This window comes from Polyodon spathula, chromosome 4, assembly GCF_017654505.1.
Source record: "Polyodon spathula isolate WHYD16114869_AA chromosome 4, ASM1765450v1, whole genome shotgun sequence".
NCBI lineage: Eukaryota > Metazoa > Chordata > Actinopteri > Acipenseriformes > Polyodontidae > Polyodon > Polyodon spathula.
This window is the reverse complement of record NC_054537.1, coordinates 19,774,211-19,801,865: the sequence shown is the minus strand read 5'-3', so window position 1 is coordinate 19,801,865 and position 27,655 is coordinate 19,774,211. Positions and strand designations below refer to the sequence as shown.

General features: G+C 44.2%; 1 protein-coding gene across 14 annotated transcripts in view; it reads right to left on the bottom strand.

Annotated features, from left to right (window-relative positions):
• Positions 1-27,655, bottom strand: part of LOC121314291 (microtubule-associated protein 4-like) — a 129,670-nt gene that overhangs the window by 41,472 nt on the left and 60,543 nt on the right. For 12 of the 14 annotated variants that reach the window (XM_041247384.1, XM_041247378.1, XM_041247371.1 and 9 more), the window contains 2 exons: positions 23,585-23,920; positions 6,232-8,595 (listed from right to left, as the gene is read on the bottom strand). In XM_041247384.1, coding sequence (XP_041103318.1) covers positions 6,232-8,595; positions 23,585-23,920 — 2,700 coding nt within the window. The remainder of the gene's footprint in view (positions 1-6,231; positions 8,596-23,584; positions 23,921-27,655) is intronic. The other 2 variants (XM_041247379.1, XM_041247375.1) reach the window with 1 other exon arrangement.

Below are 27,655 nucleotides of genomic sequence, written 5' to 3'. Positions count from 1 at the left end.
ACCAGTGCTATTTAATGAATTACACGACTCCCTATTCCCCAAGAGTCTCTCTCACAATGCAGAGTGTAATAGATTGAAAAACTAAGTGCATGACTCAATAACAGAGGTCAGCCTGTCTCACGTAGAGGCAGCAATGCAGAGGCATTAGTTTGCATTTCATTTCCTAAAAGTTTAAATGTGAACATGATGGGAATGTTTGTTATCAAAAGCCACCATGCAAATCTCTCCATCTCCATTTTCTAAATTACTGCAACCAGGATAAGACTGTATATGAGCAGCATTTAATAGTATATGGAATACACAGTGAAGAAATGCTGAATATGAAATGAATTGGTCTACACTGTATCCTTACTGCTCTGTAAACAGTAACGCTAACATCTACAGTTGGCCTGCATATTTCTGACAACGCTAAAACATTCAGGCAAAATTCTAAACGTCTGACAATTGGCTGGTATTTAAACTCTAAACCATGAACAACCTTACAGTAATGTGCACCTGATAGAGCGCACCATGCTCTATAGTAAGAGTCTTGTGTTTTTAACGGTTAGAGGTAATCCTGTTGAACACTGTGGCAGTGGTCTGTGACAGATTGAGGTCATGCTGCATACATATCAAAAGAACAAGCTCAGATTGAAAACTGTCTACCATTTTGTGACAAATAACCTGAGAAGAAAGGCTGTAGAGGGGGAAGGGGGTCAAACTAAATATCCAGTTATACATGAAGAGATTATTTTTTTTCTGTGTTACAATGACCACTGACCTCTGATGGAGGGTTTTTGGTGAGGATTTCGTCACCTCAAGTTTCTTAAGCACTTGACTGTATAGTATCAACCATAATTACTAAACACTCAACATGCTGAATTTAGAAATGCTAACTGTAATAAGCTCAGTGACAAACATTCCAACTAGAAGTCTTTCTTAATGTGTACAATGTCTATTCACATTCTTGTATGATATGGAGAAACACTTTGGTGTTGCAACAGACTCATCGCTGATCAGTAACTAGACACTTCTTCACACAGAGAGTGGTGAGGGTTTGGAGTGGGTTACCTAGTCATGTTGCTGAGGTAGAATCACTTGGGCCCTTTAAGACCTGAATTGACAATGGTTTGAGATCAATGGAACAGGAACAGGAACAGGGCGAGCTTAGATGAGCCAAATGGCCTCTTCCCATTTGTAAGTGTTCTTTTATAGTATGAACGGTCTCTTAAGAGTCCCATTGAGAGGAATGTGCAGATTTTTTATTAGTCATTAACATTTCTGATGTGTGTGAATGATGCTAGTTACAGCAGGTCATGGAGGCAAAATCAAAATGTGGAAAACTTGACATTTGTTTGTAAGGTAAAGAAGATGCGCCTAGGAGTACACTGCTGAGTTTGGGCACCAGGCAGACAGCTGGGCCTCTGCCGCAGACACATACAGCGCCCTTTTCCTGACTTACACAAACCACCTACTTTAACTTGCAGTCATCCTGTGCATCTGTTCCAGTCACTATAGCAACACGAGTGACAGATCAGTAACGGTTACCGTGGAAACCAGGTCAGGTCTGACCCTCCCCCAACAATCCCATAACAACTATTATCTAGCCCTGTCCCAAACTGACAGCATTTTCCAACCTGGAAGGAATCTGCCACTCATTACCAGTTTACACAGCTAGTGAAGCAGCTGGCAAAGGAGAGATCCTGCAAACGAATTGTGGGTTCATTACCACAATTTAAAAATAACTATAGAAAAGAAACACAATTTCCTGAGTTTGGTTTTGGATATTTGGCTTTCATAAGCTTGGGCCCTTTATTTGTACGTTTTTAAGTATTTGGAGGCTACCTCTTATCAAGCTGGTTGTAATTCGATCCGTCACTATTTTGAGTAGTTGAATTGACCACATTACCCAAGACAGCCACCTCATCGCTCTGTAGGTGAACTAGTCAGTGTTTTATGACTACACAGGACTGGAGAGATACAACTCCATGGTGTCCAATTGGTGGACCACTGTAGGTTTTCAGATGTTTCTTTGATTATTACAGTTATGTAATATTAATAAAAGGCCTGCAGCCACACAACACAGTTCTTAAGGGATCCGACAGTGTGATAAGATTGCTGAGTTATTAAAAATAAGTGACAGAAAACTGAAGGGGAAGATCTGGGCACATCACTACTTCATTGTTGTGCCCTAGAACTGTGTCATATGCTCTCAGCAAGGGATGACATCTGTACATGAGATAAGATGGTATGGAAATGAAACAAATCTACAACAGTGTGTTGATTTCTCCAACGTGATTAATAATAATTGTGACAGAGATCGAATGACACTTGGTGTTAGATCTCCCTCCCGACCTGTGTGGGGCGCTATGTAAAGGGAACAGAGTACCCTGGAATAAAAGGCAAGACAATTTATTCCCATGGGTAGGTGGAAATTGTCCGGCTAGAAAAGGAACGGAGTTACGGTATTCGAATTCAATGACCCGGACGGGAAATGGCATGGCATCCGTGGATTGGAGAAGCAGATGCGCTCATTAACCAAGTAGTCATGAGGGAGGGTATAAATAGGTGTCATAGCAAAGTAATCTGTTCCTTTGTAAATGGTTGGATTTGAACTTGAAGGAATACCTTATTGCTGAAAAACAATTGTCTTGTGTTTGTTAGTGTCGGTTGTAACTGTTGTTTGTCTCAAGAGACTACCAGTAACATGATCTGGAGCTGTAGCTCAAGCCAGCATCAACCCGGACATCACTTTCACCTCTACATTTCACAGAGAACTATTTACACCACTAGCACCTAATATCCGTCACTGTTAACTGTGTTTGTGTTGTGTGTTTAGTGTGGGTGTGTGTGTAAAACCTGGACATTTGGTTGCCAGTCAAACCCGGGGATTACAACTAAGAGTGATACACCCTGCTGTATCAGTCCAATATTTATTATTTACAGGTGTTTGCCATAAGGCTCTGGGCACTGTCAAATCATTTTCAATAAACACCCTTGCACCTGAAAGTAATTGCCTGTCTGTTTTGTATCTGTTCTGCACTGCATTCACCTGTATCCACTCACCATTTTGCCACAGGAATATATAAAATTAAACACTTCCACAGGCCACACTTTTGGGGAGGTTCACACGCAGTTAAGATCTAGATTTAATCAGTGTATTTCCGATGAGACCGCTTGGCATTGATACATGATGGAAGAGATAGTAAGGCACTGAAAAGGCTTCTCTTAGATCTGAACCCTGTGAGAAAGCCAAGCCCAATTTACTTCATGCCAATCAACAATCATCGCTGCTGGGCTTATGTCATTAAGAGCAAGCCAGACTTCATCTACCTAAACACCCGGCTTCCTAATATTACTACTGAACTACGTTCTATTATTAGTTAAATGGCGTCAGCAGCCAGCTTCTGCTCTATAGTAAGTAATCTGATTGACTCACATAACTGAAGTGGCAATGAAACTGTAATGAAATTGCTACCTCTCAATATTGTGTGAGGCCAGGTTTATTAGGACTACCAAAACTGTCATGATGGCCACCATGTTTTACAAAGAAGTCTGTCCATCAGCATTCCTACTAAACGTGAACACCAGTATCACTCAGACACACCATATTTCTGATAAGCCAACTAGGATCTTTCGTTTTACAGGGAGAAGCGTCTGATTTCTGCTTCCAATGTTATTAAAACTGATAACGTAGGCAATGTGCAAGATGACATTTGCACGGCAGTTGCTGAAGGACCCCTAAACCAGTTGCTAAGTAACATGGCTGTCAGTAGTAAGAGCTTTAGGGAGCCAGAATGCCATAACACAACCAGCAGCAGAAATGTTTGTTAGGCTAATTAAATGATGAAAGAAAATTAACAAGAAAATACATGTGGTATAAAAATGATGAATGTTCATGAAATATCCTTTGCTTATTTTTTTAAATACAAATTGTAGCTTAGTACTCTTTTGGCATAGAGCTGTAGCAGACCTCCAGTGTAGTATCTACAGCTGTCAGATCATAGCAGTTCCATCTCTGTAGCAGATATCATGTTTGAAAATAAAAATACATGTTATAAAATGAATGGATGTGCATGGCGGAGAGATTTTACAGAACTATGTGATTGGCCACAATTACTTTAAAGAAACTTGCACTCCCTGTATTGTAAGAGAGTCCCTGGCCTAACCTTAAATATAGTTTTCAATCCCTATTTGACAGAGTCCTTCTGTGAACAGGTACATGAAACTGTGTATAAAAGTGTCCCATAGTAAAAGAACAGCAAAGTGTAATAAAGCACAGCCATTGCAAGATAAAACAAGGTAAGCAGCTGCAAAGCACTGAGAGATATGGTAAAGCATATTACAAAAACATAGCAAGCCATGGTAAAGCACAGTAAATGCAAAGTGTAACCACAGGAAAAGCATGGTAAATGTGCATAAATACTGTGGCAAACATAAGGAGATGTAGTACTTTTTTTTTTTTTTTTTAAACAATTCATGTCAAATGACTAACCAGCAATAAAGCAGCAATTTAAGGGAGTCAAACAATAAAGGTTGCTTTGATATAGGTATACCAAACCAATAACCCTAAGAACTGGTTTCACAGACCCCAACGTAACCTTCGAAAAGTCAGTCCAACATTATTTCCAATAGGTGTCTGTATAACCAGCTGTCGAGATAAGCTGCGTACCTGCCATTTTTACACATTAAAATATCCAAAATAGGAACTAAATTTTAATTTAATGCATAAAAATATGCATAGCAACTTTGATGCGCAGCTTGTCTGCCTCCCATAAAACTTCCACTAACAACTACATCTCTCAGAATACAATGGCTTCTGTTACTAGGAAACCGTACACAACAAAAACCAACCCAACAAGCATTATCCAATATCTGGCTAGCTCTGTTGTCTTTGCAGGCAGTCACAGTAAGAATAAGGAATTCAGAGCTACACAGGTTGAAGTGTAAACACCCCAGTCCAGCTACAAAGCCAACTGGAACCATCGTCAGAGGCAACAAGGTGCCTATAATATTAAACAAACTGTTTTATAACTTATTAATGCATTTCCTTTTTTTATTTATCTGTATATTCATTATTTTATTTAATGTTAAAATATAAGTAATGTAAAAAAATGCGCTAAGCTGATAAAGAACCTTGTAAAACACATGCATGGTTATACAATAGTTCAAAGTAAGATTGCAGTTAAAATGGAAGGCTCTTTTTTTTAATGCCTACCCCATTACCATTAAAGATTGTACAGTATTTGTCGAGATTACTCAGGACTTCAAGGTAATGTTACATTTTGCCCCCTGAAAATACATTTCACTCTCTCAGGGTTAAAATTAGAAGGTAAGTTACCTCCAGAGCCAAAACCTTGTCTGGAGCACTGGTAACAACTCATAGGGCCCTATTTTCCACTGTTCTGTATTAAGGCATGACTTACAGTATTTAAATTAGTAAGGTCAATACATTATACTATAATCTTGCTTCTGTAATTACACCGGTTTCATGCACAAACATGTTAGGCAAAAAACGCTGAGTGTGTGCAGAGTTATCAAACCAATGCCTGCCCCCATCTCCAGTCCTGTATAGTTTTATTGTATTTCTAGTTTATTTTTTTACCAATCCATCAGCTGCAGTTTGTTACTCGTTGCTGCCGCCAGATCCCTGCAGAGCTAACAGAGCCCATGCCAAGAATCAACACTTTCCCTTGGACGCATGTCCCCTGAAATTACAGCTTTCAGCTCATCTCAAGAACAAATAGTACATGCAGATGTTCCAGCAATCTTCAAAATGAACAAGAACAGCAAAAGGCAGACTTTTATTGTAAAGCACAGCAACAAGGCAGACTTTTATTGTGATCATGAAACACAAACCGGACCGGAATTGGAAGCTGACTGAATTTCACACCAAGATTAGAAAAGAGCTTGAAAAGCAGAGATGAGTTAGCTATGATTGAGTGCAAAATGCTTCATTCCATCAATGATTTCCTAGCAAGCCATTGCACTTCATATTCACTTGAAAGCAGTGCTCATACCAAAGCCTGCCCCTAGCCTAGTCGCGGCAAATATTACAAAGAAAAACACTGTTAAGAATAAGCCAAGCCAAGCAACAAACAAGTTGTGTGCTATGGGGAGATCAGCAAATGCATCCCCCCCCAAACACTCAAGCCATTCATTACTTTGTTAAGCAAGTTATCAGTCAAGCGGAAGCTCATGCTTGTGGGCCACGCACAGAGGCCCTCAGTTCTCATGCTGGCACCAACGCACCTTCATCTGGCCCAGTAGCGGTCCTCTGCAGCACATCCTCCTCCTGACAGCTCACGTGTCTCGAGCTTGGCTCATCCTGGGCTCTGGGACCAGGGGTCGTGTTATCCAGTTTCTGGGCTGACCTCAATTGCGTGGCTCTTATGTAGTCCTTCACCTCCGGTGCAGCTCTCCCTTCTTTTGGTCTCATCTTGTCTCCATTCTTTTTTATAACTTTCTTTTCCGCCTTTGGCAAGTCCTTCTTTTGAGTCAGGGCTGTGAGTGTCTGCTGCTGTTGCCCAGGGTGAGTGTCTTTCTCAGTCGTCTTCTGCTCCGTGGAAGCTGCTTTGAGGTTTTGTCCCTCAGGACGTTTTGTCTCAACTTTGCTGGGCTCAGCAGGGCTGAGTTCTAGGGTCTTGGTCGATGCAGGCTCCAGGACTTCTGGGGTAATGTTACTCCCTAAGGCAAGGCAGACTTCTCCTTTAGAGCCCATATCCACTAGCATTGTGTTAGGAGATTCGTTTTTCTTGGGTACATTCTCTCTTTCTTCTACAACCTCTAGTGGACCAATTTTGCAAATCTGTTTTGGAGTGTCATGGCCTTTGTTTGTGCAGACCACCTGTGAGTCTATTTCACTGACTTTCTTGACCATGTCAGGGGCTCCTTTCAGATCAACAAAAGGGGCAGGGGCTTCTTCCACCTCAGGGGCAGAAGACTGTTTTACTCCGGGGGCAGATGGAGGGACATCCTTCACCGCAGGGGCAGTGGGAGGTGCCAGAGCAGGGGCTTCATGCAGACCATGGGCAGAAGATTGTTTTACTCCAGGGGCAGTAGGAGGGGCAGGGGCAGAAGGAGGGACATCTTTCACCGCAGGGGCAGTGGGAGGTGCAGGAGCAGGGGCTTCTTGTGCCCCAGGGGCAGAAGACTGTTTTACTCCAGGGACAGTGAGAGGGGCAGGAGCAGAAGGAGGGACATCATTCACTGCAGGGGCAGTGGGAGGTGCAGGAGCAGGAACAGGGGCTTCTTGTGCCCCAGGGGCAGAAGATTGTTTTACCCCAGGTGCAGTGGTAGGGGCAGGGGAAGAGGGAGGGGCATCTTTCACCACAGAGGCAGGAGCAGGGGCTTCTTTCACCCCAGGGACAGGGTCTTCTTTAAGTTTGCAGTCATGGACCTCCTCTAGGCCAGGGTGGGGGACCTTCTCCTTTGAAACATTAAGTGCTTTCTCTGTACCATCCTCACAGACCTCCGCGGGTTCAACACTGCCAACCTTTTCCCTGTTCATGTTGCAGGGGACTTCTTTTGCAGCCTGCATGGTTCCTGGGGAATATTTCATGCCAGGAACCTCACAGAACTCCTTTCTGGGAGCGCCTTTCTCAGGGCCAGCTTCACAGACCTTCTCTTTACCAACTTCAGGGGTGTTCTTTGATGCTACCTGCTGGACCTGTGTGGATGCAGTTTCCTTTTTGCTGTGCACTGATGAACCCTGGTGCTTAACCTCACCTACCCAGACCTTCTCCATCCCTTCTTCAAACTGCTTTTTCCTCTGCTGCTTGTTCTTCCTGCCCTTATTCCTGGCGGCTCCCTCCTCCCTCTCCCACATCTCCTCTCTCCTCTGAGCATGTCTCTGCTTATCTGTGGTCATTGCCAGATGACTTGTTGGTCCCCTGGGCTCAGATTCCCCTCCATCCTGCCCCAGCTTTTGTTCTTCCTTGGAGGAAGAGGGAGAGATCTCCTGGGACTTTTCTAAAACAGGAGCTTCAGCTGAAGCCTGGCTCCTTGCAGCACCCTCTGTCTTGAGAAAGTCCCCTGATTCCAGTTTGGTGAGGAACTGTTTTTCTCTGTGCGCTTGGGGGTCTTTGGGCTCCTCCTCCTGCAGCTCTGTTATCTTTGGCTTCCTTCTCTTCTTTTTCTTTTGCTTCCTCTCCAGGACAACACTCACCACTTCCATCTCTCTCGTCTCCGTGATTTCACAAACTTCCTCCTCCTCCTCAACACCACCACCACCATTGCCCAGGTCGGTCTTCATCCCCGGTGCCAACTCCAGGGTTTTCTGACTGCGGCCAGACTTGTGATCATTGGAGGTTTTCAACACTGTAACCATGGCGGAGTCATTTCCTGGGACCCATGCCTGTTTCATCAAGACTTGAGGCACTTGCTGGGAAATGTTGCCAATGTTGACAAGACCCTCGCCCTGGACACCTGGCATTGATGCTACAGTCACTGTGGTCTTGACTGTGCTGGAGGTGGAAGCGGACATGTCAGCCCCATGTTTGCTGATCACGGTGGAAACGCTGGGAGTAAACAGTGGCAGGTCTTGTGGAAAGCCTCTGTTTCCCTGCAGCTGGTCAGTCCATCCTTGCAGGAGTGAAGCCAAGGGGTCAGCAAAGACTGGGTTGTTACAGCATGAAAGAAGATGTTCAGTTAAATATCCACAAGGAGCCACTCAGCATGCGTTCTACAACCATATTCACTGAAATATTTATTTTAATAAAAAGTGCTCTTATAAAGGGGAAAAACATGTTGTTACAAACGTTAAAAAAAAACTCAATGGATGATACATTTTGATATACTAAAAGAAACCTATTACATTCAATGACAACTATTTAGAGTAAAAGCCTTGCTCAATATCTTTTAATAAATTAATGGTGAGCTTTTTTTTATGACAGCTTTACTATCACTACTAATAATAATTATAAACAACATAGAAGAACAATTGATTGAGCTCCAATAAGAAAGAGTTCAGTTACCTAACCTCCTGAAAGAGTTCAGCTACTAACCTCCTGAAAGAGTTAACCTCCTGAAAGAGTTCAGCTACCTAACCTCCTGAAAGAGTTCAGCTACCTAACCTCCTGAAAGAGTTCAGCTACCTAACCTCCTGAAAGAGTTCAGCTACCTAACCTCCTGAAAGAGTTCAGCTACCTAACCTCCTGAAAGAGTTCAGCTACCTAACCTCCTGAAAGAGTTCAGCTACCTAACCTCCTGAAAGAGTTCAGCTACCTAACCTCCTGAAAGAGTTCAGCTACCTAACCTCCTGAAAGAGTTCAGCTACCTAACCTCCTGAAAGAGTTCAGCTACCTAACCTCCTGAAAGAGTTCAGCTACCTAACCTCCTGAAAGAGTTCAGCTACCTAACCTCCTGAAAGAGTTCAGCTACCTAACCTCCTGAAAGAGTTCAGCTACCTAACCTCCTGAAAGAGTTCAGCTACCTAACCTCCTGAAAGAGTTCAGCTACCTAACCTCCTGAAAGAGTTCAGCTACCTAACCTCCTGAAAGAGTTCAGCTACCTAACCTCCTGAAAGAGTTCAGCTACCTAACCTCCTGAAAGAGTTCAGCTACCTAACCTCCTGAAAGAGTTCAGCTACCTAACCTCCTGAAAGAGTTCAGCTACCTAACCTCCTGAAAGAGTTCAGCTACCTAACCTCCTGAAAGAGTTCAGCTACCTAACCTCCTGAAAGAGTTCAGCTACCTAACCTCCTGAAAGAGTTCAGCTACCTAACCTCCTGAAAGAGTTCAGCTACCTAACCTCCTGAAAGAGTTCAGCTACCTAACCTCCTGAAAGAGTTCAGCTACCTAACCTCCTGAAAGAGTTCAGCTACCTAACCTCCTGAAAGAGTTCAGCTACCTAACCTCCTGAAAGAGTTCAGCTACCTAACCTCCTGAAAGAGTTCAGCTACCTAACCTCCTGAAAGAGTTCAGCTACCTAACCTCCTGAAAGAGTTCAGCTACCTAACCTCCTGAAAGAGTTCAGCTACCTAACCTCCTGAAAGAGTTCAGCTACCTAACCTCCTGAAAGAGTTCAGCTACCTAACCTCCTGAAAGAGTTCAGCTACCTAACCTCCTGAAAGAGTTCAGCTACCTAACCTCCTGAAAGAGTTCAGCTACCTAACCTCCTGAAAGAGTTCAGCTACCTAACCTCCTGAAAGAGTTCAGCTACCTAACCTCCTGAAAGAGTTCAGCTACCTAACCTCCTGAAAGAGTTCAGCTACCTAACCTCCTGAAAGAGTTCAGCTACCTAACCTCCTGAAAGAGTTCAGCTACCTAACCTCCTGAAAGAGTTCAGCTACCTAACCTCCTGAAAGAGTTCAGCTACCTAACCTCCTGAAAGAGTTCAGCTACCTAACCTCCTGAAAGAGTTCAGCTACCTAACCTCCTGAAAGAGTTCAGCTACCTAACCTCCTGAAAGAGTTCAGCTACCTAACCTCCTGAAAGAGTTCAGCTACCTAACCTCCTGAAAGAGTTCAGCTACCTAACCTCCTGAAAGAGTTCAGCTACCTAACCTCCTGAAAGAGTTCAGCTACCTAACCTCCTGAAAGAGTTCAGCTACCTAACCTCCTGAAAGAGTTCAGCTACCTAACCTCCTGAAAGAGTTCAGCTACCTAACCTCCTGAAAGAGTTCAGCTACCTAACCTCCTGAAAGAGTTCAGCTACCTAACCTCCTGAAAGAGTTCAGCTACCTAACCTCCTGAAAGAGTTCAGCTACCTAACCTCCTGAAAGAGTTCAGCTACCTAACCTCCTGAAAGAGTTCAGCTACCTAACCTCCTGAAAGAGTTCAGCTACCTAACCTCCTGAAAGAGTTCAGCTACCTAACCTCCTGAAAGAGTTCAGCTACCTAACCTCCTGAAAGAGTTCAGCTACCTAACCTCCTGAAAGAGTTCAGCTACCTAACCTCCTGAAAGAGTTCAGCTACCTAACCTCCTGAAAGAGTTCAGCTACCTAACCTCCTGAAAGAGTTCAGCTACCTAACCTCCTGAAAGAGTTCAGCTACCTAACCTCCTGAAAGAGTTCAGCTACCTAACCTCCTGAAAGAGTTCAGCTACCTAACCTCCTGAAAGAGTTCAGCTACCTAACCTCCTGAAAGAGTTCAGCTACCTAACCTCCTGAAAGAGTTCAGCTACCTAACCTCCTGAAAGAGTTCAGCTACCTAACCTCCTGAAAGAGTTCAGCTACCTAACCTCCTGAAAGAGTTCAGCTACCTAACCTCCTGAAAGAGTTCAGCTACCTAACCTCCTGAAAGAGTTCAGCTACCTAACCTCCTGAAAGAGTTCAGCTACCTAACCTCCTGAAAGAGTTCAGCTACCTAACCTCCTGAAAGAGTTCAGCTACCTAACCTCCTGAAAGAGTTCAGCTACCTAACCTCCTGAAAGAGTTCAGCTACCTAACCTCCTGAAAGAGTTCAGCTACCTAACCTCCTGAAAGAGTTCAGCTACCTAACCTCCTGAAAGAGTTCAGCTACCTAACCTCCTGAAAGAGTTCAGCTACCTAACCTCCTGAAAGAGTTCAGCTACCTAACCTCCTGAAAGAGTTCAGCTACCTAACCTCCTGAAAGAGTTCAGCTACCTAACCTCCTGAAAGAGTTCAGCTACCTAACCTCCTGAAAGAGTTCAGCTACCTAACCTCCTGAAAGAGTTCAGCTACCTAACCTCCTGAAAGAGTTCAGCTACCTAACCTCCTGAAAGAGTTCAGCTACCTAACCTCCTGAAAGAGTTCAGCTACCTAACCTCCTGAAAGAGTTCAGCTACCTAACCTCCTGAAAGAGTTCAGCTACCTAACCTCCTGAAAGAGTTCAGCTACCTAACCTCCTGAAAGAGTTCAGCTACCTAACCTCCTGAAAGAGTTCAGCTACCTAACCTCCTGAAAGAGTTCAGCTACCTAACCTCCTGAAAGAGTTCAGCTACCTAACCTCCTGAAAGAGTTCAGCTACCTAACCTCCTGAAAGAGTTCAGCTACCTAACCTCCTGAAAGAGTTCAGCTACCTAACCTCCTGAAAGAGTTCAGCTACCTAACCTCCTGAAAGAGTTCAGCTACCTAACCTCCTGAAAGAGTTCAGCTACCTAACCTCCTGAAAGAGTTCAGCTACCTAACCTCCTGAAAGAGTTCAGCTACCTAACCTCCTGAAAGAGTTCAGCTACCTAACCTCCTGAAAGAGTTCAGCTACCTAACCTCCTGAAAGAGTTCAGCTACCTAACCTCCTGAAAGAGTTCAGCTACCTAACCTCCTGAAAGAGTTCAGCTACCTAACCTCCTGAAAGAGTTCAGCTACCTAACCTCCTGAAAGAGTTCAGCTACCTAACCTCCTGAAAGAGTTCAGCTACCTAACCTCCTGAAAGAGTTCAGCTACCTAACCTCCTGAAAGAGTTCAGCTACCTAACCTCCTGAAAGAGTTCAGCTACCTAACCTCCTGAAAGAGTTCAGCTACCTAACCTCCTGAAAGAGTTCAGCTACCTAACCTCCTGAAAGAGTTCAGCTACCTAACCTCCTGAAAGAGTTCAGCTACCTAACCTCCTGAAAGAGTTCAGCTACCTAACCTCCTGAAAGAGTTCAGCTACCTAACCTCCTGAAAGAGTTCAGCTACCTAACCTCCTGAAAGAGTTCAGCTACCTAACCTCCTGAAAGAGTTCAGCTACCTAACCTCCTGAAAGAGTTCAGCTACCTAACCTCCTGAAAGAGTTCAGCTACCTAACCTCCTGAAAGAGTTCAGCTACCTAACCTCCTGAAAGAGTTCAGCTACCTAACCTCCTGAAAGAGTTCAGCTACCTAACCTCCTGAAAGAGTTCAGCTACCTAACCTCCTGAAAGAGTTCAGCTACCTAACCTCCTGAAAGAGTTCAGCTACCTAACCTCCTGAAAGAGTTCAGCTACCTAACCTCCTGAAAGAGTTCAGCTACCTAACCTCCTGAAAGAGTTCAGCTACCTAACCTCCTGAAAGAGTTCAGCTACCTAACCTCCTGAAAGAGTTCAAAAGAGTTCAGCTACCTAACCTCCTGAAAGAGTTCAGCTACCTAACCTCCTGAAAGAGTTCAGCTACCTAACCTCCTGAAAGAGTTCAGCTACCTAACCTCCTGAAAGAGTTCAGCTACCTAACCTCCTGAAAGAGTTCAGCTACCTAACCTCCTGAAAGAGTTCAGCTACCTAACCTCCTGAAAGAGTTCAGCTACCTAACCTCCTGAAAGAGTTCAGCTACCTAACCTCCTGAAAGAGTTCAGCTACCTAACCTCCTGAAAGAGTTCAGCTACCTAACCTCCTGAAAGAGTTCAGCTACCTAACCTCCTGAAAGAGTTCAGCTACCTAACCTCCTGAAAGAGTTCAGCTACCTAACCTCCTGAAAGAGTTCAGCTACCTAACCTCCTGAAAGAGTTCAGCTACCTAACCTCCTGAAAGAGTTCAGCTACCTAACCTCCTGAAAGAGTTCAGCTACCTAACCTCCTGAAAGAGTTCAGCTACCTAACCTCCTGAAAGAGTTCAGCTACCTAACCTCCTGAAAGAGTTCAGCTACCTAACCTCCTGAAAGAGTTCAGCTACCTAACCTCCTGAAAGAGTTCAGCTACCTAACCTCCTGAAAGAGTTCAGCTACCTAACCTCCTGAAAGAGTTCAGCTACCTAACCTCCTGAAAGAGTTCAGCTACCTAACCTCCTGAAAGAGTTCAGCTACCTAACCTCCTGAAAGAGTTCAGCTACCTAACCTCCTGAAAGAGTTCAGCTACCTAACCTCCTGAAAGAGTTCAGCTACCTAACCTCCTGAAAGAGTTCAGCTACCTAACCTCCTGAAAGAGTTCAGCTACCTAACCTCCTGAAAGAGTTCAGCTACCTAACCTCCTGAAAGAGTTCAGCTACCTAACCTCCTGAAAGAGTTCAGCTACCTAACCTCCTGAAAGAGTTCAGCTACCTAACCTCCTGAAAGAGTTCAGCTACCTAACCTCCTGAAAGAGTTCAGCTACCTAACCTCCTGAAAGAGTTCAGCTACCTAACCTCCTGAAAGAGTTCAGCTACCTAACCTCCTGAAAGAGTTCAGCTACCTAACCTCCTGAAAGAGTTCAGCTACCTAACCTCCTGAAAGAGTTCAGCTACCTAACCTCCTGAAAGAGTTCAGCTACCTAACCTCCTGAAAGAGTTCAGCTACCTAACCTCCTGAAAGAGTTCAGCTACCTAACCTCCTGAAAGAGTTCAGCTACCTAACCTCCTGAAAGAGTTCAGCTACCTAACCTCCTGAAAGAGTTCAGCTACCTAACCTCCTGAAAGAGTTCAGCTACCTAACCTCCTGAAAGAGTTCAGCTACCTAACCTCCTGAAAGAGTTCAGCTACCTAACCTCCTGAAAGAGTTCAGCTACCTAACCTCCTGAAAGAGTTCAGCTACCTAACCTCCTGAAAGAGTTCAGCTACCTAACCTCCTGAAAGAGTTCAGCTACCTAACCTCCTGAAAGAGTTCAGCTACCTAACCTCCTGAAAGAGTTCAGCTACCTAACCTCCTGAAAGAGTTCAGCTACCTAACCTCCTGAAAGAGTTCAGCTACCTAACCTCCTGAAAGAGTTCAGCTACCTAACCTCCTGAAAGAGTTCAGCTACCTAACCTCCTGAAAGAGTTCAGCTACCTAACCTCCTGAAAGAGTTCAGCTACCTAACCTCCTGAAAGAGTTCAGCTACCTAACCTCCTGAAAGAGTTCAGCTACCTAACCTCCTGAAAGAGTTCAGCTACCTAACCTCCTGAAAGAGTTCAGCTACCTAACCTCCTGAAAGAGTTCAGCTACCTAACCTCCTGAAAGAGTTCAGCTACCTAACCTCCTGAAAGAGTTCAGCTACCTAACCTCCTGAAAGAGTTCAGCTACCTAACCTCCTGAAAGAGTTCAGCTACCTAACCTCCTGAAAGAGTTCAGCTACCTAACCTCCTGAAAGAGTTCAGCTACCTAACCTCCTGAAAGAGTTCAGCTACCTAACCTCCTGAAAGAGTTCAGCTACCTAACCTCCTGAAAGAGTTCAGCTACCTAACCTCCTGAAAGAGTTCAGCTACCTAACCTCCTGAAAGAGTTCAGCTACCTAACCTCCTGAAAGAGTTCAGCTACCTAACCTCCTGAAAGAGTTCAGCTACCTAACCTCCTGAAAGAGTTCAGCTACCTAACCTCCTGAAAGAGTTCAGCTACCTAACCTCCTGAAAGAGTTCAGCTACCTAACCTCCTGAAAGAGTTCAGCTACCTAACCTCCTGAAAGAGTTCAGCTACCTAACCTCCTGAAAGAGTTCAGCTACCTAACCTCCTGAAAGAGTTCAGCTACCTAACCTCCTGAAAGAGTTCAGCTACCTAACCTCCTGAAAGAGTTCAGCTACCTAACCTCCTGAAAGAGTTCAGCTACCTAACCTCCTGAAAGAGTTCAGCTACCTAACCTCCTGAAAGAGTTCAGCTACCTAACCTCCTGAAAGAGTTCAGCTACCTAACCTCCTGAAAGAGTTCAGCTACCTAACCTCCTGAAAGAGTTCAGCTACCTAACCTCCTGAAAGAGTTCAGCTACCTAACCTCCTGAAAGAGTTCAGCTACCTAACCTCCTGAAAGAGTTCAGCTACCTAACCTCCTGAAAGAGTTCAGCTACCTAACCTCCTGAAAGAGTTCAGCTACCTAACCTCCTGAAAGAGTTCAGCTACCTAACCTCCTGAAAGAGTTCAGCTACCTAACCTCCTGAAAGAGTTCAGCTACCTAACCTCCTGAAAGAGTTCAGTTACCTAACCTCCTGAAAGAGTTCAGTTACCTAACCTCCTGAAAGAGTTCAGCTACCTAACCTCCTGAAAGAGTTCAGCTACCTAACCTCCTGAAAGAGTTCAGCTACCTAACCTCCTGAAAGAGTTCAGCTACCTAACCTCCTGAAAGAGTTCAGCTACCTAACCTCCTGAAAGAGTTCAGCTACCTAACCTCCTGAAAGAGTTCAGCTACCTAACCTCCTGAAAGAGTTCAGCTACCTAACCTCCTGAAAGAGTTCAGCTACCTAACCTCCTGAAAGAGTTCAGCTACCTAACCTCCTGAAAGAGTTCAGCTACCTAACCTCCTGAAAGAGTTCAGCTACCTAACCTCCTGAAAGAGTTCAGCTACCTAACCTCCTGAAAGAGTTCAGCTACCTAACCTCCTGAAAGAGTTCAGCTACCTAACCTCCTGAAAGAGTTCAGCTACCTAACCTCCTGAAAGAGTTCAGCTACCTAACCTCCTGAAAGAGTTCAGCTACCTAACCTCCTGAAAGAGTTCAGCTACCTAACCTCCTGAAAGAGTTCAGCTACCTAACCTCCTGAAAGAGTTCAGCTACCTAACCTCCTGAAAGAGTTCAGCTACCTAACCTCCTGAAAGAGTTCAGCTACCTAACCTCCTGAAAGAGTTCAGCTACCTAACCTCCTGAAAGAGTTCAGCTACCTAACCTCCTGAAAGAGTTCAGCTACCTAACCTCCTGAAAGAGTTCAGCTACCTAACCTCCTGAAAGAGTTCAGCTACCTAACCTCCTGAAAGAGTTCAGCTACCTAACCTCCTGAAAGAGTTCAGCTACCTAACCTCCTGAAAGAGTTCAGCTACCTAACCTCCTGAAAGAGTTCAGCTACCTAACCTCCTGAAAGAGTTCAGCTACCTAACCTCCTGAAAGAGTTCAGCTACCTAACCTCCTGAAAGAGTTCAGCTACCTAACCTCCTGAAAGAGTTCAGCTACCTAACCTCCTGAAAGAGTTCAGCTACCTAACCTCCTGAAAGAGTTCAGCTACCTAACCTCCTGAAAGAGTTCAGCTACCTAACCTCCTGAAAGAGTTCAGCTACCTAACCTCCTGAAAGAGTTCAGCTACCTAACCTCCTGAAAGAGTTCAGCTACCTAACCTCCTGAAAGAGTTCAGCTACCTAACCTCCTGAAAGAGTTCAGCTACCTAACCTCCTGAAAGAGTTCAGCTACCTAACCTCCTGAAAGAGTTCAGCTACCTAACCTCCTGAAAGAGTTCAGCTACCTAACCTCCTGAAAGAGTTCAGCTACCTAACCTCCTGAAAGAGTTCAGCTACCTAACCTCCTGAAAGAGTTCAGCTACCTAACCTCCTGAAAGAGTTCAGCTACCTAACCTCCTGAAAGAGTTCAGCTACCTAACCTCCTGAAAGAGTTCAGCTACCTAACCTCCTGAAAGAGTTCAGCTACCTAACCTCCTGAAAGAGTTCAGCTACCTAACCTCCTGAAAGAGTTCAGCTACCTAACCTCCTGAAAGAGTTCAGCTACCTAACCTCCTGAAAGAGTTCAGCTACCTAACCTCCTGAAAGAGTTCAGCTACCTAACCTCCTGAAAGAGTTCAGCTACCTAACCTCCTGAAAGAGTTCAGCTACCTAACCTCCTGAAAGAGTTCAGCTACCTAACCTCCTGAAAGAGTTCAGCTACCTAACCTCCTGAAAGAGTTCAGCTACCTAACCTCCTGAAAGAGTTCAGCTACCTAACCTCCTGAAAGAGTTCAGCTACCTAACCTCCTGAAAGAGTTCAGCTACCTAACCTCCTGAAAGAGTTCAGCTACCTAACCTCCTGAAAGAGTTCAGCTACCTAACCTCCTGAAAGAGTTCAGCTACCTAACCTCCTGAAAGAGTTCAGCTACCTAACCTCCTGAAAGAGTTCAGCTACCTAACCTCCTGAAAGAGTTCAGCTACCTAACCTCCTGAAAGAGTTCAGCTACCTAACCTCCTGAAAGAGTTCAGCTACCTAACCTCCTGAAAGAGTTCAGCTACCTAACCTCCTGAAAGAGTTCAGCTACCTAACCTCCTGAAAGAGTTCAGCTACCTAACCTCCTGAAAGAGTTCAGCTACCTAACCTCCTGAAAGAGTTCAGCTACCTAACCTCCTGAAAGAGTTCAGCTACCTAACCTCCTGAAAGAGTTCAGCTACCTAACCTCCTGAAAGAGTTCAGCTACCTAACCTCCTGAAAGAGTTCAGCTACCTAACCTCCTGAAAGAGTTCAGCTACCTAACCTCCTGAAAGAGTTCAGCTACCTAACCTCCTGAAAGAGTTCAGCTACCTAACCTCCTGAAAGAGTTCAGCTACCTAACCTCCTGAAAGAGTTCAGCTACCTAACCTCCTGAAAGAGTTCAGCTACCTAACCTCCTGAAAGAGTTCAGCTACCTAACCTCCTGAAAGAGTTCAGCTACCTAACCTCCTGAAAGAGTTCAGCTACCTAACCTCCTGAAAGAGTTCAGCTACCTAACCTCCTGAAAGAGTTCAGCTACCTAACCTCCTGAAAGAGTTCAGCTACCTAACCTCCTGAAAGAGTTCAGCTACCTAACCTCCTGAAAGAGTTCAGCTACCTAACCTCCTGAAAGAGTTCAGCTACCTAACCTCCTGAAAGAGTTCAGCTACCTAACCTCCTGAAAGAGTTCAGCTACCTAACCTCCTGAAAGAGTTCAGCTACCTAACCTCCTGAAAGAGTTCAGCTACCTAACCTCCTGAAAGAGTTCAGCTACCTAACCTCCTGAAAGAGTTCAGCTACCTAACCTCCTGAAAGAGTTCAGCTACCTAACCTCCTGAAAGAGTTCAGCTACCTAACCTCCTGAAAGAGTTCAGCTACCTAACCTCCTGAAAGAGTTCAGCTACCTAACCTCCTGAAAGAGTTCAGCTACCTAACCTCCTGAAAGAGTTCAGCTACCTAACCTCCTGAAAGAGTTCAGCTACCTAACCTCCTGAAAGAGTTCAGCTACCTAACCTCCTGAAAGAGTTCAGCTACCTAACCTCCTGAAAGAGTTCAGCTACCTAACCTCCTGAAAGAGTTCAGCTACCTAACCTCCTGAAAGAGTTCAGCTACCTAACCTCCTGAAAGAGTTCAGCTACCTAACCTCCTGAAAGAGTTCAGCTACCTAACCTCCTGAAAGAGTTCAGCTACCTAACCTCCTGAAAGAGTTCAGCTACCTAACCTCCTGAAAGAGTTCAGCTACCTAACCTCCTGAAAGAGTTCAGCTACCTAACCTCCTGAAAGAGTTCAGCTACCTAACCTCCTGAAAGAGTTCAGCTACCTAACCTCCTGAAAGAGTTCAGCTACCTAACCTCCTGAAAGAGTTCAGCTACCTAACCTCCTGAAAGAGTTCAGCTACCTAACCTCCTGAAAGAGTTCAGCTACCTAACCTCCTGAGAGTTCAGCTACCTAACCTCCTGAAAGAGTTCAGCTACCTAACCTCCTGAAAGAGTTCAGCTACCTAACCTCCTGAAAGAGTTCAGCTACCTAACCTCCTGAAAGAGTTCAGCTACCTAACCTCCTGAAAGAGTTCAGCTACCTAACCTCCTGAAAGAGTTCAGCTACCTAACCTCCTGAAAGAGTTCAGCTACCTAACCTCCTGAAAGAGTTCAGCTACCTAACCTCCTGAAAGAGTTCAGCTACCTAACCTCCTGAAAGAGTTCAGCTACCTAACCTCCTGAAAGAGTTCAGCTACCTAACCTCCTGAAAGAGTTCAGCTACCTAACCTCCTGAAAGAGTTCAGCTACCTAACCTCCTGAAAGAGTTCAGCTACCTAACCTCCTGAAAGAGTTCAGCTACCTAACCTCCTGAAAGAGTTCAGCTACCTAACCTCCTGAAAGAGTTCAGCTACCTAACCTCCTGAAAGAGTTCAGCTACCTAACCTCCTGAAAGAGTTCAGCTACCTAACCTCCTGAAAGAGTTCAGCTACCTAACCTCCTGAAAGAGTTCAGCTACCTAACCTCCTGAAAGAGTTCAGCTACCTAACCTCCTGAAAGAGTTCAGCTACCTAACCTCCTGAAAGAGTTCAGCTACCTAACCTCCTGAAAGAGTTCAGCTACCTAACCTCCTGAAAGAGTTCAGCTACCTAACCTCCTGAAAGAGTTCAGCTACCTAACCTCCTGAAAGAGTTCAGCTACCTAACCTCCTGAAAGAGTTCAGCTACCTAACCTCCTGAAAGAGTTCAGCTACCTAACCTCCTGAAAGAGTTCAGCTACCTAACCTCCTGAAAGAGTTCAGCTACCTAACCTCCTGAAAGAGTTCAGCTACCTAACCTCCTGAAAGAGTTCAGCTACCTAACCTCCTGAAAGAGTTCAGCTACCTAACCTCCTGAAAGAGTTCAGCTACCTAACCTCCTGAAAGAGTTCAGCTACCTAACCTCCTGAAAGAGTTCAGCTACCTAACCTCCTGAAAGAGTTCAGCTACCTAACCTCCTGAAAGAGTTCAGCTACCTAACCTCCTGAAAGAGTTCAGCTACCTAACCTCCTGAAAGAGTTCAGCTACCTAACCTCCTGAAAGAGTTCAGCTACCTAACCTCCTGAAAGAGTTCAGCTACCTAACCTCCTGAAAGAGTTCAGCTACCTAACCTCCTGAAAGAGTTCAGCTACCTAACCTCCTGAAAGAGTTCAGCTACCTAACCTCCTGAAAGAGTTCAGCTACCTAACCTCCTGAAAGAGTTCAGCTACCTAACCTCCTGAAAGAGTTCAGCTACCTAACCTCCTGAAAGAGTTCAGCTACCTAACCTCCTGAAAGAGTTCAGCTACCTAACCTCCTGAAAGAGTTCAGCTACCTAACCTCCTGAAAGAGTTCAGCTACCTAACCTCCTGAAAGAGTTCAGCTACCTAACCTCCTGAAAGAGTTCAGCTACCTAACCTCCTGAAAGAGTTCAGCTACCTAACCTCCTGAAAGAGTTCAGCTACCTAACCTCCTGAAAGAGTTCAGCTACCTAACCTCCTGAAAGAGTTCAGCTACCTAACCTCCTGAAAGAGTTCAGCTACCTAACCTCCTGAAAGAGTTCAGCTACCTAACCTCCTGAAAGAGTTCAGCTACCTAACCTCCTGAAAGAGTTCAGCTACCTAACCTCCTGAAAGAGTTCAGCTACCTAACCTCCTGAAAGAGTTCAGCTACCTAACCTCCTGAAAGAGTTCAGCTACCTAACCTCCTGAAAGAGTTCAGCTACCTAACCTCCTGAAAGAGTTCAGCTACCTAACCTCCTGAAAGAGTTCAGCTACCTAACCTCCTGAAAGAGTTCAGCTACCTAACCTCCTGAAAGAGTTCAGCTACCTAACCTCCTGAAAGAGTTCAGCTACCTAACCTCCTGAAAGAGTTCAGCTACCTAACCTCCTGAAAGAGTTCAGCTACCTAACCTCCTGAAAGAGTTCAGCTACCTAACCTCCTGAAAGAGTTCAGCTACCTAACCTCCTGAAAGAGTTCAGCTACCTAACCTCCTGAAAGAGTTCAGCTACCTAACCTCCTGAAAGAGTTCAGCTACCTAACCTCCTGAAAGAGTTCAGCTACCTAACCTCCTGAAAGAGTTCAGCTACCTAACCTCCTGAAAGAGTTCAGCTACCTAACCTCCTGAAAGAGTTCAGCTACCTAACCTCCTGAAAGAGTTCAGCTACCTAACCTCCTGAAAGAGTTCAGCTACCTAACCTCCTGAAAGAGTTCAGCTACCTAACCTCCTGAAAGAGTTCAGCTACCTAACCTCCTGAAAGAGTTCAGCTACCTAACCTCCTGAAAGAGTTCAGCTACCTAACCTCCTGAAAGAGTTCAGCTACCTAACCTCCTGAAAGAGTTCAGCTACCTAACCTCCTGAAAGAGTTCAGCTACCTAACCTCCTGAAAGAGTTCAGCTACCTAACCTCCTGAAAGAGTTCAGCTACCTAACCTCCTGAAAGAGTTCAGCTACCTAACCTCCTGAAAGAGTTCAGCTACCTAACCTCCTGAAAGAGTTCAGCTACCTAACCTCCTGAAAGAGTTCAGCTACCTAACCTCCTGAAAGAGTTCAGCTACCTAACCTCCTGAAAGAGTTCAGCTACCTAACCTCCTGAAAGAGTTCAGCTACCTAACCTCCTGAAAGAGTTCAGCTACCTAACCTCCTGAAAGAGTTCAGCTACCTAACCTCCTGAAAGAGTTCAGCTACCTAACCTCCTGAAAGAGTTCAGCTACCTAACCTCCTGAAAGAGTTCAGCTACCTAACCTCCTGAAAGAGTTCAGCTACCTAACCTCCTGAAAGAGTTCAGCTACCTAACCTCCTGAAAGAGTTCAGCTACCTAACCTCCTGAAAGAGTTCAGCTACCTAACCTCCTGAAAGAGTTCAGCTACCTAACCTCCTGAAAGAGTTCAGCTACCTAACCTCCTGAAAGAGTTCAGCTACCTAACCTCCTGAAAGAGTTCAGCTACCTAACCTCCTGAAAGAGTTCAGCTACCTAACCTCCTGAAAGAGTTCAGCTACCTAACCTCCTGAAAGAGTTCAGCTACCTAACCTCCTGAAAGAGTTCAGCTACCTAACCTCCTGAAAGAGTTCAGCTACCTAACCTCCTGAAAGAGTTCAGCTACCTAACCTCCTGAAAGAGTTCAGCTACCTAACCTCCTGAAAGAGTTCAGCTACCTAACCTCCTGAAAGAGTTCAGCTACCTAACCTCCTGAAAGAGTTCAGCTACCTAACCTCCTGAAAGAGTTCAGCTACCTAACCTCCTGAAAGAGTTCAGCTACCTAACCTCCTGAAAGAGTTCAGCTACCTAACCTCCTGAAAGAGTTCAGCTACCTAACCTCCTGAAAGAGTTCAGCTACCTAACCTCCTGAAAGAGTTCAGCTACCTAACCTCCTGAAAGAGTTCAGCTACCTAACCTCCTGAAAGAGTTCAGCTACCTAACCTCCTGAAAGAGTTCAGCTACCTAACCTCCTGAAAGAGTTCAGCTACCTAACCTCCTGAAAGAGTTCAGCTACCTAACCTCCTGAAAGAGTTCAGCTACCTAACCTCCTGAAAGAGTTCAGCTACCTAACCTCCTGAAAGAGTTCAGCTACCTAACCTCCTGAAAGAGTTCAGCTACCTAACCTCCTGAAAGAGTTCAGCTACCTAACCTCCTGAAAGAGTTCAGCTACCTAACCTCCTGAAAGAGTTCAGCTACCTAACCTCCTGAAAGAGTTCAGCTACCTAACCTCCTGAAAGAGTTCAGCTACCTAACCTCCTGAAAGAGTTCAGCTACCTAACCTCCTGAAAGAGTTCAGCTACCTAACCTCCTGAAAGAGTTCAGCTACCTAACCTCCTGAAAGAGTTCAGCTACCTAACCTCCTGAAAGAGTTCAGCTACCTAACCTCCTGAAAGAGTTCAGCTACCTAACCTCCTGAAAGAGTTCAGCTACCTAACCTCCTGAAAGAGTTCAGCTACCTAACCTCCTGAAAGAGTTCAGCTACCTAACCTCCTGAAAGAGTTCAGCTACCTAACCTCCTGAAAGAGTTCAGCTACCTAACCTCCTGAAAGAGTTCAGCTACCTAACCTCCTGAAAGAGTTCAGCTACCTAACCTCCTGAAAGAGTTCAGCTACCTAACCTCCTGAAAGAGTTCAGCTACCTAACCTCCTGAAAGAGTTCAGCTACCTAACCTCCTGAAAGAGTTCAGCTACCTAACCTCCTGAAAGAGTTCAGCTACCTAACCTCCTGAAAGAGTTCAGCTACCTAACCTCCTGAAAGAGTTCAGATACCTAACCTCCTGAAAGAATTCAGCTACCTAACCTCCTGAAAGAGTTCAGCTACCTAACCTGCTGAAAGCTACGAGTACCACCTTCACAGTGGCAGAGGATGAGGAGAGGTTTATACAAGGTGATAGGGGGTCAGGAGATGAACTGCAATGAGTAGTTCAGGCAGACAACTACAGTGTTTAGCACGTTGACAGAGAAACCTTACCTGCTCCTACTCCAGGGTCCTCCTCCTGCTTCGTGTCTGGGGGGTTCGGGGGCTCAGACACAGGATGTTTTGCCGGTTCTGCACCCTTGTTTTCAGGGGTCTTTGGCGGTCCCTCAGTCTGTGATGGTTTTAGGGGCTGGGTCTCAGGGCTGGCTGCAGCGCTGGGGAGTTTGGTTACTGGCGCGACCGGTGATTTGGGGGGTTCAGCTGCAGGAAAGGGTTTCTGGGATTCAGCTATGGGGGTGATCAATGGAGGTTTCTCAGCCTTCTCTGTTTGCGCTGGAGGTGCAGGGGTCACTGCTACATTCTGTTTCAGATCTACCGTTCTCACAGCTTCTGAAAAAGAAAGACAAGCCACCAACCTTGTGATTTTAATCAGAAAGACTTAAAGTTTTAAATAAGCTGGAAAACAGAAGTATAATCTGTGGCATTTTACCATAAAAAAAAATCTCAGGTTTAAAATAAGCATGGAAACTCTCAAGGAAAGAGAAGAAATAGCAGAAAGTGCATTATAAAATGAAATACTCAAAGGAAGATTTTCCGTGTGCCTGTGTGTTGTGCCTGTGGGAAATTACTCTAAATTACTTACATCTCCGTAGTACTATCCTGTTCCCATATTCAGAATAAAAAGCACTAAAATAAAAAAGAAAGCATCAGTACGTACACAGACCCCCCCCCCCGTTTTCTGTGACACATACGTGTGGGGGGCGAAAAGCCTGTGTATGTGTCTGGGGGGGGGGCAAAAGCCCATGTATGTGTGTGGGGTATCTTTGTGGGCGCCGTCTCTAAAGAGTCTTATAAATAAAATTAAAAAATATTACATTTGCATTTACATTCTACTTTTTAAAGTACATTTCAGTCTTACGGAAATGTATTGTGGCCTTCCATGGCTTCCTGTTTCACTGGGGTATAAAAATGAGGTAACACGCATGTAAAATCCACTTGTCATCCATCACCAAGGGGAAAGGCAAAGAACTCACAAATAAAAAAAGACAAATGGTTGTTGACCTTCATAAATGAGGCAATGGGTACAAAAAAAAAATAGATAAAGACCTAAATATAACGCTTACCATTATTAGGGCAATAATTAAGAAGTTCAAAACCAGTGGCAAGTGCCTCTTGCCCCCAGGCACAGTGAGAAAGATGGTTTAGGAGGCAAAGAAGAATCCAAGGGCCACAGTTGGAGAATTACAGAACTTGGCTGCATCTTGGGGTCACCAAGTATCCAAATCTACAATTAGACGCCATCTCCATGCCAATAGCCTATTTGGAAGGGTTGCCAGAAAAAAGCCTTCATTGAGAGCAATAAGTAAGCGCCTGGAGTTTGCTAAACGGCATTGGCACTTGGATCGGAACCGGGTGCTATAGTCAGATGAAACAAAAATGGAGCTCTTTGGCCACGCACACCAGCGGTGGGTTTGGCGTCGAAAGAAGGATGCATATGCAGAAAAGAACCCCCTACCTACGTAAAATATGGTGGTGGATCTTTGACGTTATGGGTCTGTTTTACTTCCACTGGTCCTGGGATCCTTGTTAAGGTCAACGGCATCATGAACTCTACCAAATACCAGGACATTTTAGTACCAGGAGGCTGAAACTTAACCGCAAGTGGATCTTCTACCAGGACAATGACCCCAAACACCCATCAAAATCCACAAAGAAATGGTTAATTGACCACAAAATCAACATTTTGCAAGGCCATCTCAATCTCCGGACTTGAATCCCATTGAAAACCTGTGGCTTGTTCTCCAATCTCTTAAAAAATATATAGAAAGTCCTTAGAAATTCTGGCATGTGATTGGTTAAAACCTCATCACATGACCAAAAATAGAACCAACCATTGTCCCCTTGATGCATGTTTACAGACCAGTTTTTTGTTTCTTAATGACGTCATCACGCTGAACGTCCTTCCTCACTTTACACAACAAAGCAAAATGTCAGACAACATGTCAAAAAAACTTTAATAACTGTGCTATGGATTGTAAAAGATTACTTTCCAGACCAATTCATAAAAAAAATATGGGCTGCAGACCTCTACTTCGGACATTATAATGTCCTGTTGGTAACTATAGTTCTTCCCTCAGGGGCCATAGAATCCCACTATAAGCCTCCTCTCCAGTCCATAATTACTACATATACTGTATATGTAAAACTAATTTTGCTTCATAAACTGGAATGAAACCTGCTGAATAATATTACATTAACATATTGAAGTACATACTGTTTTGTAGTTTTACATTTTGTAGTTTACATGATGCTAAACAAAATATCTAAATTATATTCAGATAGTTGTTATTTTTAATGAATGTCTCAAACCTAAAATTCTAGGTAATGCAAAACTTTTGGCCATAGCTGTATATACAGTGTTGGCCTGCCAACTACTTGCTATGAGTGGAGGCTGTGTTTGGAATAAAGCATGTTATTGAAACAAGTTTATCAAATATATACTGCTCTGTGTTTCTTGCAAATATAATGGCTTCCTGGCTATGCCTAATAGAGGAAAGAGAATCATTGTAAGAATGTGTCTTCAATCTTAACTTAGCTACTACTTTTGGAATGTGGCTATTTTTAAAATGAAAACTGCAGATTTTTTAATTTGGGTGCTAAAATAATTCCTGGTAAAGCAAGCTTCCCTTTCAATAATGCTGCGGAAATAACTGAAGGTCACACAAATATCAAGAGAAATGACTAAACGGAATACAACTAATTCCTTAGCAAGATTTCTAAACCAGCCTAGCTACTGTATGCATACACGTTACAAGTCTGAGAGAATGAGAAAAAACAAGAGTGACTCAATGTGACTCATCTGTTTTTCCCATGGATCCTAAACAAAGATAAAATCTACAACTGCTGCATCTATCAGCTCCCGACAGGGTGACTGTGAGAGGGGCGATGTTCTATTTGCAAATGCCAGTTCACTAGACTTGCTAAGTATATCAGCACCTCTGCACAGGCTGGTGAATAATGTAGCATTTAAGAATAAACTGGTCCCGCTCCATCTTCCATCTGCTGTGTGGGGATAAACAACAAAAAAATGAACACAGTACAAGAGCTAGAGTTGAAATAGCCATCTTCATTTACTATATTTTTTGTCACTTCAACAAGGGAATGTTTTCCTCTTTTTGACTGTCTGTTTCTCCCAATACATCAGCAGATAAATAGAATATAGATTTGTATGTGATGGTAGAGAGCTCAGAGCTGTCCAGAATCATATTTTGAATGCTGCTGAAACAACTGAGGTAGCCATGACAACGTCCTGGCCACCTGTGACGATTGTGTTTAGTCCAGATTGTGCTGCTCAACTCCCTCCCAATGCAGAGTGGAAATAAGTCAATAGTCTGACCCATAAACTAGGGTTGGACTTATAAGCATCATTATCAGCATGTTTTAACTCATAAGAACATAAGAAAGTTTACAAATGAGAGGAGGCCATTCAGCCCATCTTGCTCGTTTGGTTGTTAGTAACTTATTGATCCCAGAATCTCATCAAGTAGCTTCTTGAAGGATCCCAGTGTGTCCGCATCAACAACATTACTGGGGAGTTGGTTCCAGACTCCCACAATTTAACATTACTTACCTTGATCTAAATTCAACACTTTTCATAACATATCGAAGCATTTTGTTGGCCTTTTCAATTTCAGTACCTCCCATATGGTATTTATAATGGACATTTTTTTATTGCCTGCGTGCAGTACCTTACACTTTTCTCTATTAAATGTCACTTGCCATGTGTCTGCCCAGTTCAGAATGCTGTCTAGATCATTTTGAATGACCTTTGCTCCTGCAACGGTGTTGCCACTCCTACTATTTTTGTGTCATCTGCAAATTCAACAAGTTTGCTTACTATAACAGAATCTAAATCACTAATGTAGATTAGGAATAGCAAAGGACCCAATACTGATCCCTGTGGTCGCTCCATTTTGAGGTTTCTCCTCTAATCAGTACTTTCTGTTTTCTACATGTTAACCACTCCCTAATCCACGTGCATGCATTTCCTTGAATCCCTAGCTTTCTGGAAATCTAAATAAATCATATTATATGCTTTGCAATTATCCATCGATGTTGCATCCT